Source organism: Pan troglodytes, chromosome 16, assembly GCF_028858775.2.
Source record: "Pan troglodytes isolate AG18354 chromosome 16, NHGRI_mPanTro3-v2.0_pri, whole genome shotgun sequence".
NCBI classification, from domain to species: domain Eukaryota; kingdom Metazoa; phylum Chordata; class Mammalia; order Primates; family Hominidae; genus Pan; species Pan troglodytes.
Window position 1 is genome coordinate 74,396,622 of NC_072414.2, and position 16,329 is coordinate 74,412,950.

Below are 16,329 nucleotides of genomic sequence, written 5' to 3' on the forward strand. Positions count from 1 at the left end.
CCGGGCTAATTTTTATATTTTTAGTAGAGATGAGGTTTCACCATATTGGCCAGGCTGGTCTCAAACTCCTGACCTTGTGATCTGCCTGCCTCGGCCTCCCAAAGTGCTGGGATTACAGGTGTGAGCCACAGCACCCAGCTATTTATAGATATTTATAGAATATGACCTCAACTATTTAAACATATCTGTAAGGGTATAAGTACTTTGATAACAAAGAAGCAATACATACTGATAGAAACTAGCTATCATGTCAACAGTAGTTATATTAGGTAGAGAAATTATGTGAGATTTTTATTTTTTTATATTTTACTAATCTTCTCAATAATGGTTGCTTATAAGTTTTATAATCAAGAAAAAAGATTTCTAAAGTTTTTGCAAAATGGAAAGTTATGCTTCTTTATATACTAAAGACAAAAACAAAACTTCCTATTTGAATACCTTTGACTTTTACTGCAGACTTACAGACCCTTGAAAGAAAAGGCAATCCCCTCCCACTAGTTCTGGTGTCATTCTCCCCATCTCTCCCTTCACTTCCACCTTGGTCTTCTTTCTACTTCCCACCTTGGCTAGTGGTCTCCACCCAAAGTGCTTGCTTGGCTTAATGGTTAGAATTCAGGGAAAAAGAGATCCCGAATTGCTAATCTAAACTAAGGTTATACATGTGGGAAATAATAAAGAGAATCCAGGTAGTAAGTAAGATTTGGAGGACTTAAAATACCCACACTTTAATTCCTCTAAGATTATAGTTATTAATCATGTTTTTATATAATATTATCACTTAACATTTAATTTCTAAATATAATGTTCATGAGGAAAAGAGAAAATAGCTTGGTTTCTTTCCTCACCGAACTGTTGTCCTTAGTATCTTCTAGACGTTCCAGAACTGATGTCAGATTTGGCTCATCAGAGTCCACAGACCATATGGGTGAAGAAGATGAATAGGATTCCTGTTTAACCCAGAGACACCTATGTTAAATGTTTACATACAGACTAACCCAAATATGCAATTAAACCACACCACTAAATGGCAAGTTGACCATGGATTGAAACAAAATGTATGGGGGAAAAGGCAACACGTTTAAACCCATGTGAGGAGCTGGACTTCTGAGACAGCCATTCTCCTTGCATAGCACTGTCTGCTGCTACAGCTCATAGAAGTCAACAATTTTCTTCAACACTGGTAGGCAGCCTCTACATGGCCCTGATCACCCTCACCTACTGCCATTCACACCCTTGTAAAATTCCACCCCTGGACCTAGTGACTTACTTCTAACAAAGAGAATACAGCAAAAGTAACATCGCTTCTGAGGTGAGGCTACAAGGAGACTACGATGCCTGCCTTGGTCACCCTTCTCCTGCTCTTTCCATTGCTCCCTCTGATGGAAGCCAGTTGCCATGTGATGAGGTGCCCTATGGAGAGGCCCACGTGACAAGGTATTGTAAAAGGCCTCTGACCAATAGCCATCTAGAAACGGAGGCCCAGTCCAGCAGCCTCTGAGATGGATCCTGCCAACCTAAGCTTGGAGACAGATTCTCTCCCTATCCTGCCTTGGGATGATCACAGCCACCACCAACACCTTCACTGCCTGGTGAGAGGCCAAGCCAGTGAACCCAAGGTAAACTGGACAGAATCCTGACCCACAGAAACTGAGATAATGTTTGTTATTTTAAGCTGCTCAATTTGTTACAGAGCAATAGATAACTAACTCAAACACCATAAAATTCTAATATTTTATTCTATCACAAAAACCAAGTAATACCAAGTAAATGCCATTACTATACATATATTTTTGTAACACAATTACATGTGATTTTTTAAAAAAGCTAATGAACTATGCATTATGTGCTTTCACCCACTAACAGACGTTCCCGCTGTTACTTTGTACTGTTGTCTATTATAAATTGGGGAAAAACCATTATTATTATATATTAGCTTCAGAATAACTAAGTTCAAGTCACAGAAAACAATTTTGCACAAACAACTTTAGGCAACACTGCTTTGAAAACTGTAATCTGAGTTAAAGCTGAAGCCGCAGAAACCAAATATTTACTGAAGTTTCCTTTTTAAGAAAAGCAAGATGGGCCGGGCACGGTGGCTCGCGCCTCTAATCTCAGCACTTTGGGAGGCCGAGGTGGGCGGATCACGAGGTCAGGAGATCGAGACCATCCTGGCTAACACGGAGAAACCCCATCTCTACTAAAAGAATACAAAAAAATTAGCTGGGCGCGCTGGCGGGTGCCTGTAGTCCCAGCTACTCAGGAGGCTGAGGCAGGGGAATCACTTGAACCCGGGAGGCAGAGGTTTCAGTGGGCTGAGATGTCCACTGCACTCCAGCCTGGCGATAGAGCAAGACTCCATCTCAAAAAACAAACAAAAAAAAAGAAAAACAAGTTGTATTGATGGAGGACATCATTAACAGTATATCTCTTCAATAATGGTTTATTTTACTATTCTCATTCTTCTCATTCCTCTCTTACTGTGTTCCAAATCTCTTTACAGGCTAAAAGAAACTCTTCAGAATTACTCCTATTCTTTTTTTTCTTTTTTTGGTTTTTTTTGAGACCAAGTTTCGCTCTTGTTGCCCAGGCTGGAGTGCAGTGGCACGATCTCAGCTCATCACAACCTCCACCTCCCGGGTTCAAGCAATTCTCCTGCCTCAGCCTTCCTGAGTAGCTGGGATTACAAGCATGTGCCATCATGCCCCACTAATTTTGTATTTTTAGTAGAGACGGGGTTTCTCCATGTTGGTCAGGCTGGTCTCGAACCCCTAATCTCAGATGATCCGCCCACCTCGGCCTCCCAAAGTGTTGGGATTACAGGCATGAGCCACCGCGCCCAGCCAATCCTATTCTTAAAGAACACCACTTACTGAGTATTGCATTTTCTTCTATAAATTCTTCAGCATACACTGAGAATACACCATATGGACTATTTTTACGCTTTTAATTTTGGGTTTTTTTTCTTTTGGCTAAGGAAATTGCAATTAGATTTAGGACTTCATTCTGTTAGGTTAGTATTTGTCTAATAAACTTCAGCATAAGCAAAATAAAATATGTGTTGTTGCTCTGGACTGAAACCCCTCAAAACCATATTTTAAAAATTACAAAAAAAAATTAACTGAAATCAAGTTTTTAAAAACCTTGTAGATGAAAAGATATGATATCTAGTATGTCTAAGTACCTATTTCAATGGTTCCCAAAGTGCGGCCCTCAGACCCCCAAGTCCAAACTATTTTGACAGGAATACTAACATGGTGACATTTGCTGTAAGTGTGCAAATACAATGGTGGGTAAAAATGCTGGTACTTTAGCACAAACAAAGGCAGTAACACCAAACTACTAGTAGTCATGGTATTCTTCACTATGCACAGGAAAGGTTTAAAAAGGAAGGGCGGGTGGGGCATGGTGGCCTATGCCTGTAATCCCAGTGCTTTGGGAGGCTGAGGTAGACGGATCACCTAAGGTCAGGAGTTTGAGACCAGCTTGGCCAACATGGTGAAACCCCATCTCTACTAAAAATACAAAAATTAGCTCAGTGTGGTGGTGCATGCCTGTATTCCCAAATACTTAGGAGGCTGAGGCAGGAGAATCACTTGAACCTGGGAGGCAGAGGTTGCCTTGAGCTGAAATTGCACCTATGTAACTCCAGACTGGGCAACAGAGCAAAACTCCGTCTCCAAAAATAAAAATAAAAAAGAAGGGCAACAAAAGGTCAGTTTCATTTAAGAATGTCTATGATAAGGTTGGGAATTTTGGCTCATGTCTATAATTCCAGCACTTTGGAAGGCCCAGGCAGGGGGATCACTTGAGCCCGGGAGTTCAAGACCTGCATGGGCAACCTGGTGAAACCTCATCTCTACAAAAAATACAAAAATTAGCTGAACACAGTGGCTGCATGCCTGTAGTCCCAGCATCTTGGAAGGCTGAGGCAGGAGGATTGACTGAACCCAGAAAGTTGAGGCTGCAGTGAGCTGTGATCACGCTACTGCACTCCAGCCTCGGCGACAGAACAAGGCCATATCTCAAAAATTAAAAAAAAAAAAAGAATGTCTATGATGAAGCAGTGAATATTTTACTATATCTAAATCCTTGAATATATCTTTTTAATATTTCAAGTGATGAAATGGGAAGTATACATGAGCATTCCTACAGGCTGCCTGAGAAAAAAACCCTTGAGTGACTAAGTCATGAAGTGAATTAACCACTTTAATGGAATACCATTTTTACGTGAAAGGCTGACTGACAAAAAATGTTATTTTAACTCACATTTCTGGCAGATATTTTCTCAAAAAATGAGATTCTGTCATTTCAAGGAAAACAACAGACAGGCTATAATAAAATTCAATAACAAAATTACTAATAAAATTCAAGCTTTTGAACAAAAAATTAGAATTTTAGAAAACTTATGTCCACCATCACTTTCCAAAAGTATTCTGATGAGATTGATGGTGGTATTGATGAATGTATTTTGATACTGTACAATCAAATGTATCAACATGTAGAAGATCTTAGTGAACCACTATTTTATAAGTGACCAATGCACAATGTTGTAATATCATGCAAGGGTGGAAGATCCAAAGTTCAAGAAAAACCAAGATTTGATGGAGTATCAAAAAAGAAGCCTAGGCAACATGGCAAAACCCTTTCTCTACAAAAAATACAAAAAGTTAGCCAAGTGTGGTGGTACACACCTGTAGTCCCAGCTACTCTGGAGGCTGAGGTGGGAGGATCACCTGAGTCCCCGGAAACTGAGGCTGCAGTGAGCTGTGATCACACCACTACCTTCCAGCCTGGGCAACAGGGCAAGACCTCATCTCAAAAAATATATATATATTCACAATGATCTAAAATGTTATCTGTATGAGATTGGCCTTTGTTCACATTTTTTCAAGAAAATATCACACAATAAATTGAATGCAGAAGCAAACTGACATATCAATTTGCTAATGACATGTCAAACATCATGCAAATGACATATCAAACATCAAAAAAATTTGCAAAAGATGTAAGATTGCACTACTTTGGGTTTAGAAATTTTCTTTTCATAAAAGCATTTATAACAATATGTGGTGAGCTTTTAAAGAATATTTTAAATATTTCTGATTTAATTTCTAGTGATGAATACCAATAGATATACCCTACATAAACCAAAGCTCCTTGGGCCCTCAATGTATTTTTAAGAGTGTAAAGGAATCCTGACCCAAAAACTTGGAGAACTGCTGCCTTCCCCTCCACTTTCTTCCTTCCCTAGAATTTCTTCCTTGGAAGAAATATCCTTTTGCCATTCTATATTAACTTACATAGTTCCACTGAGGCAAGTTTTGCTACCTCCCTCCCATCTTTCCACCTCTCTCTCAACACAAAGCCTGACCAAAGGATTCTACCAGCCCACCCCATTTCCAGTGATTAGCTGTCAGGTGGGCTAAGCCAAACAAATCTGGGTTTTCCCTGAGACTAGACCTCTCTTTCTGGGAGAGATGGAATCACAGGGACAAGGTTGGCCACCTTGGGGTAGTGAGAATTCATCCTGCCTAAACAGGGAGAATTCAAACAAGTTTCTAGAAAGCCAAACTACTTTCTAGAAAGTCAAAGATAATTATATTTTTTGCCATGACTGTAAGAATGCCCATTTCATTGCACACTTTCTAACATTTTTACCAATCTGATAAATAAAAGCTGGTACTGAGATGAAAAAAAGGCTGGGCACAGTGGCTCACACCTGTATTCCCAACACTTTGGGAGGCTGAAGTGGGCAAATCACCTGAGGTCAGGAGTTCAAGACCAGCCTGGCCAACATGGTGAAACTCCGTCTCTACTAAAAATACAAAAATTAGCCAGGCATGGTGGCATGCGCCTGTAATCTCAGCTACTCGGGAGGCTGAGGCAGGAGAATTGCTTGAACCCAGGAGGTGGAGGTTGCAGTGAGATCACGCCATTGCACTCCAGCCTGGGCGACAAGAACAAGACTTCATCTCAAAAAAAAGAGAAAAAAAAAAGTTCCCATACAATATAATTTCTTCCATCTCTGGAAACAAATTCAGCAATGAGAACTGAAAGTCACCACGTGGAAGGTTTCAAGGATTTAGGTCTACCTACTGATGTCTAAAGCATTAGTTAAGTTACAAAAAAATACACACACACACGCGCACGCACACACACACATACCCGTATGTATTCAGTACCAGAAAACATGACTGACTACATGGTAAAGTCATCCAACAGAAAGCACACAATAACTGAAGGCAATGTAGAGGAGTAAGTTATAACATGGATCTACAATACTGTTGAGTGAAAAAGCAGATTACAAACAAATATCTGATTTTTAAGGGAGAGGAAACATATACAAGCACAGGAGAAAAGAGGTGAGCAGATGACTGGAAAGATACAAATTTCTGACAGTGGCACCTTCTGAGTGCCTAAAAGTTTTCTAAATTTCTTAAAATAAGAAGGTTTTGTTTTCCATATTACAAAATATCCATCACCCCAGGAAATTTAACCTTCGGCACAAACTCTACAACATGTTCAAAGTTTGTTCAGTTTAATATTTAAGAGACAATCTATTTTGAAAGACATTTAAAATGACCAATATTTAAACCTATGCATTAATATTTTTCAATCACGTTTTAAATTTTGTAATTTTGATAAGTTTTAGATCCATCTTGAAAAGATAAATTTTCTGTTTGTCTTTAAAATATTACCTACAATATGCCTGTTTTTATACAGTTAATGGTGCTCAAAAATCACAATATAAATTCAGGCAGTGTTCCTTCTATAGAATGTGTAAGTGCTTCTAATACTGCTCTTTTTCACCAGTTATGAAAACACAGAACAATTATCTAAGCATCTAATTATTCAGGTCCTTTGTTTCTCCTCCATTCTGTTAGTTTTATACTAATTTCAAGGCCTGTGAGGATGAAGTTGTCTGTGACAGCTACCACAAAGGTTACTATAAGCAGACAAATTTCCAGCAAGTTTATCACCACTACCATCCCACCATAAAACTGTCTCAATCAAGGGCAACACAATTCAAGGTTAGTCAAGACAACCTCTTTACCTGTCACTGCTTAAGAAAAGGATTTTTTGGTCTTATTTAGAAATAACTTTATCTATTTTTCTCCATAATTCCACTGAGACCAATGTGTGCCTCTATCTCAAGCACCAGCAAGCAAAACTGCCTGCCAGTATGTTCAGTTTTTGTATCTTTCCAAATGTAGGGCACAGCTATCTTTTGATATCATAATTTTTTGAAAACCGATGCACAAACTTCTTCTTGAAAGTTCAGCCAGGTGCGGTAGCTCACACCTGTAATCCCAGCACTTTGGGAGGCTGAGGCAGGCAGATCACGAGGTCAGGAATTCAAGACCAGCCTGGCCAACATGGTGAAACCTGTCTCTACTAAAGCTACAAAAATTAGCCAGGTGCGGTGGCAGGTGCCTGTAATCCCAGCTACTCAGGAGGCTGAGGCAGGAGAATTGCTTGAACCTGGGCAGCAGAGGTTCCAGTGAGGCAAGATCGCACCACTGTACTCCAGCTTGGGTGACAGAGTGAGACTCCATCTCAAAATAAAAAATAAAAAAAAGAATTTCAGATATACAGCAGTTGTAATTCTTCTGAAGGCTGCTTATGGGACACATTACTTTCATACTTTGCTGTTCAATAAATGTGGGGTGGAGAATAAAGTAAATTGACAGAATTACCATATAAAATAAAATTCGAAGTCCTCTGACAACAAAAGAAACTTAAAACACACACACACACACACACACACACACACACAGAGCTTTCCCTGCTAATCATTTTACAACAACCAAGTAGCTAACCCAGAGCCCACAAAAGCAGAGTAAAAATTCTAACACTTGGTAAAATAAAAATACACATATATCCCTGTCATCTAAAAAAAATGCTTACGTATTCAAAGACAGACAGCAATTGTAGCTACTGAGAACATCATTGTAAGCAAACTGAGGCAGAGAAAACAAACGTGCTGATGAGGATTTGAAACACCTAAGCTGCAGAAACCCACTGGATGGTTTCCTAGGTTCCGAGTTGGCATTATCTTTCAGAACGATCTTCTAGAAGAGATCACATAACACTGTTACAAAGGATCTGGAGAAAGGGACCCTGGCTTCATCACTCTGGCTCTCCAGTCATGCTTTACATTTTCACTTCTTACACTCTCTTTCATAGGAAGTCAATTTACAGGCTTCCACCAAGCCCTTAAGAGACCTTTTTGTACTATCCATGACAAGTTCTTGATGTTATGTCTGCACTTTTGACAAATTCTTAGCAGTTAACTTACTAGGCAGTTAAGATTTTTGTTCAAGCACAATATAGCTAGAATAGGGTCATATATTCAATAAAACAAATATTTACCAAGCATTTATTGAGTGGAAGATAAAAAGCACAAAGCATAATTACAAAACATTCTCCCCTGCCACCATAAAAAAATTTTTAAAGCCTTACAGAATACAGCATAACATAACCAAAGCAAAAATAGTGAGGACTAAAGAGGGGAGGAAGGGGAAATATCAGCATGAATTAAATATGACCCAGAAGAGCCTTGATGGTCAGACACGTAAAGACAAATTGGGTAGGGTTAGGGGGTGGCTGTCAGGGGCACATTCTACAGGGGAAAAACAGCTGATACAGAAGCCTGAAAGGAAAAGCGGGCAGAGCACCTGGACAGGACTCTTACCTGCTGCATCCAGGGTACAATGCGCCTTTCCAGAACACAGCAGCGACCCGGGATAGAGGGATCGCTCATACAGCACCAGAGGCAGCATTCCAACTTTTCCTCCATCAACGAGTCCGTTTTCATTGTTAGTTTCTCCTTAAACACGATTGGCTGAACATGCGGGAACAAGGAAAACCTGACTGAAGAACGAGGCATTTAAGCTTAAGGGCCTTGGATCTGGGCGCGGTGGCTCAGGCCTGTAATCCCAGAACTCTGGGAGGCAGAGATGGGTCATTCGAGGTCAGGAGTTCGAGACCAGCCTGGCCAACATGATGAAACCCCGTCTCTACTAAACAACACAAAAGTTAGCCAGGCGTGGTGGCGGGCGCCCGTAATCCCAGCTACTCGGGAGGCTGAGGCAGGAGAATCGCTTGAACCCACAGACTGTCAAGAGATGGAGGCTGCAGTATGCCGAGATCGCCCCACTGCACTCCAGCCTGGGCGACAGAGTGAGACTCCATCTCAAGAAGCGCCTGCCACCATGCCCGGCTAATTTTTGTATTTTTAGTAGAGACAGGGTTTTACCACGTTGGCCAGGCTGGTCTAGAACTCCTGACCTCAGGAGATCCAGCTGCCTCAGTCTCCCATAGTGCTGGGATTACAGGAATGAGCACTGCGCCCGGCCAAAAAACCGAAAATCTTAAAGGCCTTTCCCCTTCCCTCACTGGGCTCAAACAACAGCGGGAGCCGCCCTGCCACGCCCCGTCGCGGTCCAGGGGAGCAGGCTAGCTGACTGAGGGCGATCATGGGCCCCAAAAGGGCTGCGGGCGACGCGGGCTCCCACCTCGGGGCGCAGCGACTGGGGCGAGAGGTGCCGGCAGCCCCCAAGCCAGCCCCGCGGCAAGGAGCCAGAGAGACGCGCCCTCCCCCTCCTCCCACGCAAGCCTCACGCAGCGGGGCGGGCCAGTCGCGGGAGAAAGGGGCGCGCTCGCCCCGCCTGGGGAACCGGGGCCTCTCCCGGGCAGGTTCCCCTTTGTCCCGGGACTCTGGGCGCCTCCTCTCCGCCCTCGCCCTGCCCCGTGAGGCCGCCACTGGGCGCCTCACCGTGATGTTGCAGTGGAGCGTGAGCTGCGGCGGCGGCTCCTGGTTCTTGTGGAAGATAGAGGCCAACAACTTCAGCCTGGGCTTGAACCCTCACACGGACATTTTACTCTCACCTCTGGCGGGAGGGGCGCGGAAGGTGAGCCAGTCGGGAGCCGCTGTCACGGCCGCAACCACCCGCGGGACCTCTCGGCGGCGCTCTCCCAACTCCGCCTCTCCCTGCTGCCTCAACTCTAGTCGGAGTAGGGCTGGAAAATGGCAAGGAGCACCGCGGCCTCTGCGGGGAGCTGTGTGGCGGCCTGGGCGGCTGCTCCCCTTGTAACAGACTCCACCGACAGGACGCGCTGCTCCTGTCAAGCCGCAGCTTAAAAGGGCAACAGCACCACCGCCCCCGCTACCGCCTGGGAAAGGGCTGCCCCCACCCCGCTCCCGTCCCTCTCGCCCCTCACACCCGTCGCCCCTCACCCCTCAACCCGCGCGCCTCCTGCGCACCCGTTTCGGCGGCTGCAGGAGTCCAGAGCATGCGCGCGCTTCCGGCTGCCCCCTCCTCGGCTTGACCCAGCACTGTTGGACCCATCTGGTCCGTTCTTCACACTCGCGGACTGGAGGCTCCGGGCAGCACAACCACCAACTCGTGTGTGTGTTGGGGTGGGGGTGGGGGGCAGAAAACCACCAACTCGTGTGTGTGTGTGTGTGTGTGTGTGTGTGTGTGTGTGTGTGTGTGTCTCCCAAGGGAACAGCACTGCTGAGTTCAGGCTATCAGCTCATGGACTGTCAGCAAAATACAGTCACAAGAAGGCTATGTGCTGTTTTGTCTCTTGCAGTGACGTCATGTTGCTCATGTTTTATGTTTTTCAGAGTTCATTAGTTTCTGTTTGCTCTCAGTTAATATCCAGCTCAATAGATTGTGTAAGTAGAATACTCCCAAACTGAAAGTCACCTACATAAAATATAGTGAAAAATACGTCACCCACTTAAATTATAGTTGAAAATATGTACTCATTAGTTTTGTGTAGCCAACACTGGATAATGGGTAAGGGGAAAGGATCCCAGGGCTAGACTGCCTGGGTTCAAGTTCCGATTTCCTGCTGGCTGTGAAATACTTGACAGCGTTCAGCCTCTGTTTCTTTTCTTTTCTTTTTTTTTAGCTTAATCCCAAATGTGATAGTAAGTCTCAGTTTCTTGACCTGAAAAACAGAAATTATTCAATGACAGTCTATGTGAAAACTTTAAAGTTTTCAAAGCCACTATCTAGCTTAGGAAAGTCCTCAGCTTTAGGGGTTAAAGTTTTTAAAACCACTGCCTGGTTCAGGAAAGCCCTCAGCTGTAGCCATTATTAGCTATGATTATTATTGTGGTGGCTACACATACATTAATGAGGCAGGAAAATGCTCAAGGATAACAACCAAGTATCCAGATTATCTCATCAGACCGAGACAGATGCATATGCGTGCATGATCATGTTTTAGCTCAGAGCCATTTGTCTAAAAGGCTCTTGAACTCAGAGGCCCAGGAGTATCAACTTTGCTTTGCAGTGGAGCCATTGCTTTTGTTAATCAATGAAATTGACATAACGCTCTTCTTTCTTTTTTCCTTTTTAGCACCAACCATGTGCCTAGAGCTAACTGTGTTAAGAAGAGCATGCTTCAAGTGGCTGGAGTGAGCAATTCAACTTGTGGAGGAATGAGAAGTGACAGTGTTGAGACAAGCAACATAAAACCCCAGGGTAAGGTAGAAATCACTGAAAGTCAGGCAAAGGAACTGGCGTCCAGTAAGGAGTCAGGCTTTGCCAGCCTCTGGCCCTACAGATGGCTCTTTGCAGAGGAAAAAATTAAGCCAGGCCCGAGGGCACAGATCCTAAGGGAATGCTGGCAGCTCTAGGCTGTCTATGAGAGTCCAGAGATGCTGCTTCACCCTGGGGCTTTAGGCAAGTCCCTTTCCCTCCCAGAGCCTCAGCATCCCTTCTAGCAAATGACGTTTTGCCTTTCTCCTAGGATGGCTGTGGGGATCAAGGGAGACACTGGCCATAGGGATACTATGTTAACTGCAGATGCGGCTGTAGGAGCACTTTCCTAACTTCCAATGTGAGTTCAGACTCTTCAGGCTATTTGGCACCCAGATCTATGGTGAGGTGTGACATATGGGATGTAAAGTTTGATGCCTGCTCTGACTCCAGTCTTGCTAACACACACGAAACCTTTGGCAAATCATGACCCTGCCTTGGGGAAAAGGGCAGTCTGGGAGAGCTTCTTCAAGGCAGCCTGGCTTCAATGCAGTCTGGGGCATGACTGAGATAGGCATACGTGGTGAGGAACTGGAGGGTAACTGGGTAAAGAGCTGCAGTGTGGGCAGAGGTGTAGTGTGGGTCACATCGCGGATAGCCACTGGCCAAAGCAGGGAACAGAGACAGAATGAGGAAGAGCTCTGTGGGGAGGGTGGGGCACAGGGTGGAGAACCTTCAAAGTCCAAAGAGTATGACTTGTGGGATTCAACGCTGTAGGCAGTAGGGAGCCATGGAAGGCTCTTAGGTGGAGAAATGACAGCTGGACATTAATGAGCAAGCCCTGTCTCCCTGAGCAGCATGGGTGGTCCTCTGAGCACGCCAGGCACGAGTGTGCAGGGAGCTGGTGCAAATGCCTCTGTGTGCGGGTGAGCATCTGTGTTGTGACTCTGCCCACGCATGTACTTCAGTGTGCCGAGTGGCTGCACGCCCCAGATCGATGCGGCACGTGCCGGCCGGTGAGGGTGCTGGGCACCGGGAGGTGGCGGAGAGGGCGACGTATGCGTGTTGTTTGTGGGCATGTGTGTTAGCGTGTGCATGCGGGCCGTGGGGCCTCACAGCATGTGTGTGCACACTCCGGCATGTGCGTGTGTGTGTCCCCCACCCCCAGGCCTGCCCCACCCATGCATGTGACCTGCCATGTGATTTGAAGCTGTCTTTCAGAATCACTATCAGTGGCCCTTGAGGAGCGTCAGCCATGGTAGGTACATGTCTCGCTGCCTGCTGCATGAATGGTCTGCCCACCCCGCTGCCCCAGCTCCACATAGGGGGCATGACTGGAGCCTCAGAGCCAGGCTCCCTGCCCCTCCCTTCTGGAGCTGCAGACTTGCTCTTTCCTCTTTCTGTCCTTGTGCTGCTGGCTGTCTCACTTTGCTCCCTGTGAGCCACGGGACTCAGTGCCACTGCTCAAGGTCTCCATGGCTGAGCCTGGGGGCTCTTACAACAGGCTCCATGCCCAAGGTGGCAGATGTGGAACCATCAGAGAGGGCACAGAGCTCATGGTTTATGGTGTAGGGGCTGGGAGCTTGGAGGGGGTTGTGTGTGGGGCTGGACTCAGGCGGCCAGAGGCCTGGGAACATCATCCTGGGCACGCCGTACCTGTCATGCAGTCTGAGTCATGCTGCCAGGGCAGGTATCCAGCTCCCAGCCTGGGAGTGCCAAGAGGCAAATCCACTGCAAAGTAGGGGTGATAGTCACGGTCCCACGTCCTCTATCTGTCAGCAATCCAGTGGTGATCTAGGATAAAAGCCTGAGAGTCCTATACACGCGGTCATCCCACAACACACTTCATAGGCCATGGAAGGACACACAGCCCCCTTCCCTCCCTCCCAGGTACCATGATAGCTGCTAGCGTGCGACTGAAGGCAGGGTCCCTGGCCCCTGCTGAAGCACTACTGCTGGCCAGCAGGCTCACGCACCTTGGCCTGTTGCTTCTAGGGGTCGCCTGTGCTATTCAGCCAAGGGGACCACAGTGCATGCTGGCCCAGCTGAGCTCCGCCTAGAGAGCTCACTTCCCTTTCCTGCCACGGAGTCTCCCTCTTCTGCTTTTCCCAGCAAGAAGGGCTCAGCCTCACCTATGTAACCTGCAGCCCCCCGCCAACCAGTTGAGGCTCCCCTGTTAGACTTAGAAGTCTGTGGCCAATGGCATCCGGCTACCTGCCCTCCCTGCCTTCCCCAGGGTCCCTCAGAGGACCCTGGGCTTTCTGATGGCCCAGAGGGGCCTCTGGCATTCACTCCAGCCAGCCATCCCTTATAGCTCCACCATTTTGGTTCAATCAGTGTTCCTTCTCTATCAGGTCTGGTGGCTGTTGGATGGGGCTCTCCAAGCAAGAGGTGGCCCTGGGCCAGTGGGTTGGAAGACATGGGGACCACAGAAGAGGGAAGCCCGAGGGAGCTGGCATTGGTCTGAACTGTGGGTGGATGGGTGGATTGCCTGGGTTCCATGAGACAGGCCAGAATGTGTGGGGTAGGGAGGGCCGCCGCAGTCCCCAGGCACTACCTATGAAGCTCCGGCTTCTCCCTCCATCTTCCTCCCCTTTCCTTTCCAGCCCCTCTTTTCCAGGAACCTTGCCATGCCCACACCTACGCCCTCCCCTGCCCGGCCCTCCCACAGCTGCTGCAGCGCACCCATACTCTGCACTTGCCTCACCAGCTCTGGCTTTTCTCTAACCCGTTTTCTCTCTGCTTTCTCTCCAACTGCCAGCTGATCGGGTCAGGCAAGTCCATCCCGTCCTGAGAGCCCCAGGCCCCACTTCGACCTCTAAACAGATTCCTCCTCTTCTCAGAGACCTCTCTTTCCAAGCCTGCCTGGGTGGGTGTCCTGTGACTTGACAGTGGCTCCCCCAGCCCCAAAGCCAGCCCCCTTCATCTGTGACTTAGTCTGTTGTAGTGGTGAGCTGACACGTCCAGGTGTGACCGTTGCTGAAAACTTGTGCCCCCTCTGTGGTATGCCCCTGCCCTGTTCTATAAATAGCTATAAATTCTCTCTCTCACACAAACGCACACACACATATACATATATATACTTGGCCAACTGCCTCGCCTCTAGCACTGGGAATCAGTCCCCGTGCTGTGCTTGTGGAGTCTTGTAGCCCAGCAAGAGGAAGCTGTCTCCTGACATCGACCCTCCAAAGTGCACCACCTCCAGTGAGCTTCCGGGACATGCACGGCCTGTGGACAGCCAGCCCCCGCCATCCCTCCCGCCCTTCTGGCCAAGCATGGCGGCACTGTGCAGGCAGCCGTGTGGCCTGACAGTCTCTACCAGTCCTGCTGTCCCTCGGCTGAGAAACCCATTTCTGGATGACAGAGAATGTGTCCTCTGCTGGCTGTGTTCTCTATGGAGCTCAGGGGATGGAAAAGGCCAAGTCATTTTTAGGGTGTTGTTGGGAGCAGTGAAAAGGTCACACCCTTTTCAAGGGACACTTTTCCTGGAAAGTCCCTGGAGCTTAGCTGGCTCTTACCCTGTGAAGCCGGCTCCGGCAACTAGGGCACAGGGCCCTGAACTCAGCCTGGAGGGAACCTGCGGGGCAGCCGGCACTCTGGAGGGACAGACAGGCCACCCGGTGCAGACAGGAGAGGGAGGCAGGGGGACAGAACGGAAGACACCTGGGGTGGATGGAAGTCAGTGACCTTGGGCACTGGTATCTGTCTTCCCTGCCACAGCTAGATCAGGCTTCTCAACCAGTTGGCTGTCAGGGCCAGAGTGTACTCCGTAGGCACCATGGCAGTCCCCATGAAATCCACCAGGTGTCACCAGGCAGCATACAGGTAACAGGCCTGGAAGGTCCCCAACAGCCCAGCTGGACATGCTGAGACACTCTGGGGCTCCTCATTCAGTGGGACAAACTGCAGGACCCAGTGAGGGAAACGGGAACATAACAGGCCGAGCAGTATGGCTAAATCCATTTATTCCAAAATCAAAAGCAAAAAAAAACAGGAGTCCCATCACCAGGGAGCCATGACCCCATCCCCGCCTCCTTCCTCGCTCCTATGCTAGCAATAAATAAGTTTCCCAGCCGCGAATAATTATAAGAACCTCTTCCTCATATGCCAGCTGCAACCTCCGCTAGGTACGATACAGAATGTTACACAGCTACAGTATGTACACGGGGGAAGAGGGGCCACCCCCAGCAGCCTGTGCCCTGGCCTGGTCTACAGTTAACTCCACTGTCCCGCCTCAGCTGCCTCTCTGAGTAAGAAGATGGGAGCCCCCCTGAGGGAAAAGTTGCTTTGGTGAGAGTAAGAAGGCCGTCAGACCTCCTCCAAACAAACCAACTCCACCAACCTCTGGCTCTTAAATAACAAACATCATCATCCAGAAATGTAAGGACTCAGCCTTGGTCAAGGTGGTAAAGGGTCTGTTTGTCTCCCTCCATTAGACAAGGGTCTTGTCTTGCTACCCTAATGGTAAAGGGCTGACCGGGGAGGGGTTGTAGGGACATGGTGGGGGTGAAGACTCCAGACCCACTTCTCCAGGCTTATGCTGACAGGGGCCTGCTTTTATTTATTTTTATTTTTATCCCATGACTTTTTTTAAATCCTGTAACTTCTTTTTCGTAACTTTTTAAAATAACTTTTCATAAAACTTTTTTTTTAACTTTTTTTCCACAACTTTTTTTGCCACTTTTCCACGGTATTTTTTTATCCTGTAACTTTTTCATCCCACAACTTTAATTTCTGTAACTTTTTTAGTTTGTGTTCTTTTAATAAACACACTTACATAGTTACAATTTTGTAAGAATAAAAACCGATTACCTCATGCCAAGCATGCCGA

At 46.7% G+C, this 16,329-nt stretch overlaps 2 protein-coding genes across 2 annotated transcripts; one reads left to right on the forward strand and one right to left on the reverse strand.

The window, feature by feature from the left end:
• Positions 1-740: 740 nt before the first annotated feature.
• On the reverse strand, positions 741-11,381 carry LOC112205608 (putative ubiquitin-conjugating enzyme E2Q2-like protein). The gene is given in 4 exon segments (XM_063794284.1): positions 741-947; positions 8,696-8,845; positions 10,268-10,318; positions 10,320-11,381. Coding segments are annotated over 4 exon segments (396 nt in total). The 5' UTR covers positions 10,353-11,381; the 3' UTR covers positions 741-785.
• On the forward strand, positions 8,840-16,320 carry LOC107972990 (uncharacterized). The gene is made up of 4 exons (XM_063794282.1): positions 8,840-10,411; positions 10,634-10,684; positions 11,377-11,501; positions 11,770-16,320. Exon 1 carries the CDS (start codon positions 9,480-9,482, stop codon positions 10,095-10,097), a length of 618 nt encoding a protein of 205 aa, XP_063650352.1. The 5' UTR covers positions 8,840-9,479; the 3' UTR covers positions 10,098-10,411; positions 10,634-10,684; positions 11,377-11,501; positions 11,770-16,320.
• The last annotated feature ends 9 nt before the right edge of the window (positions 16,321-16,329 follow it).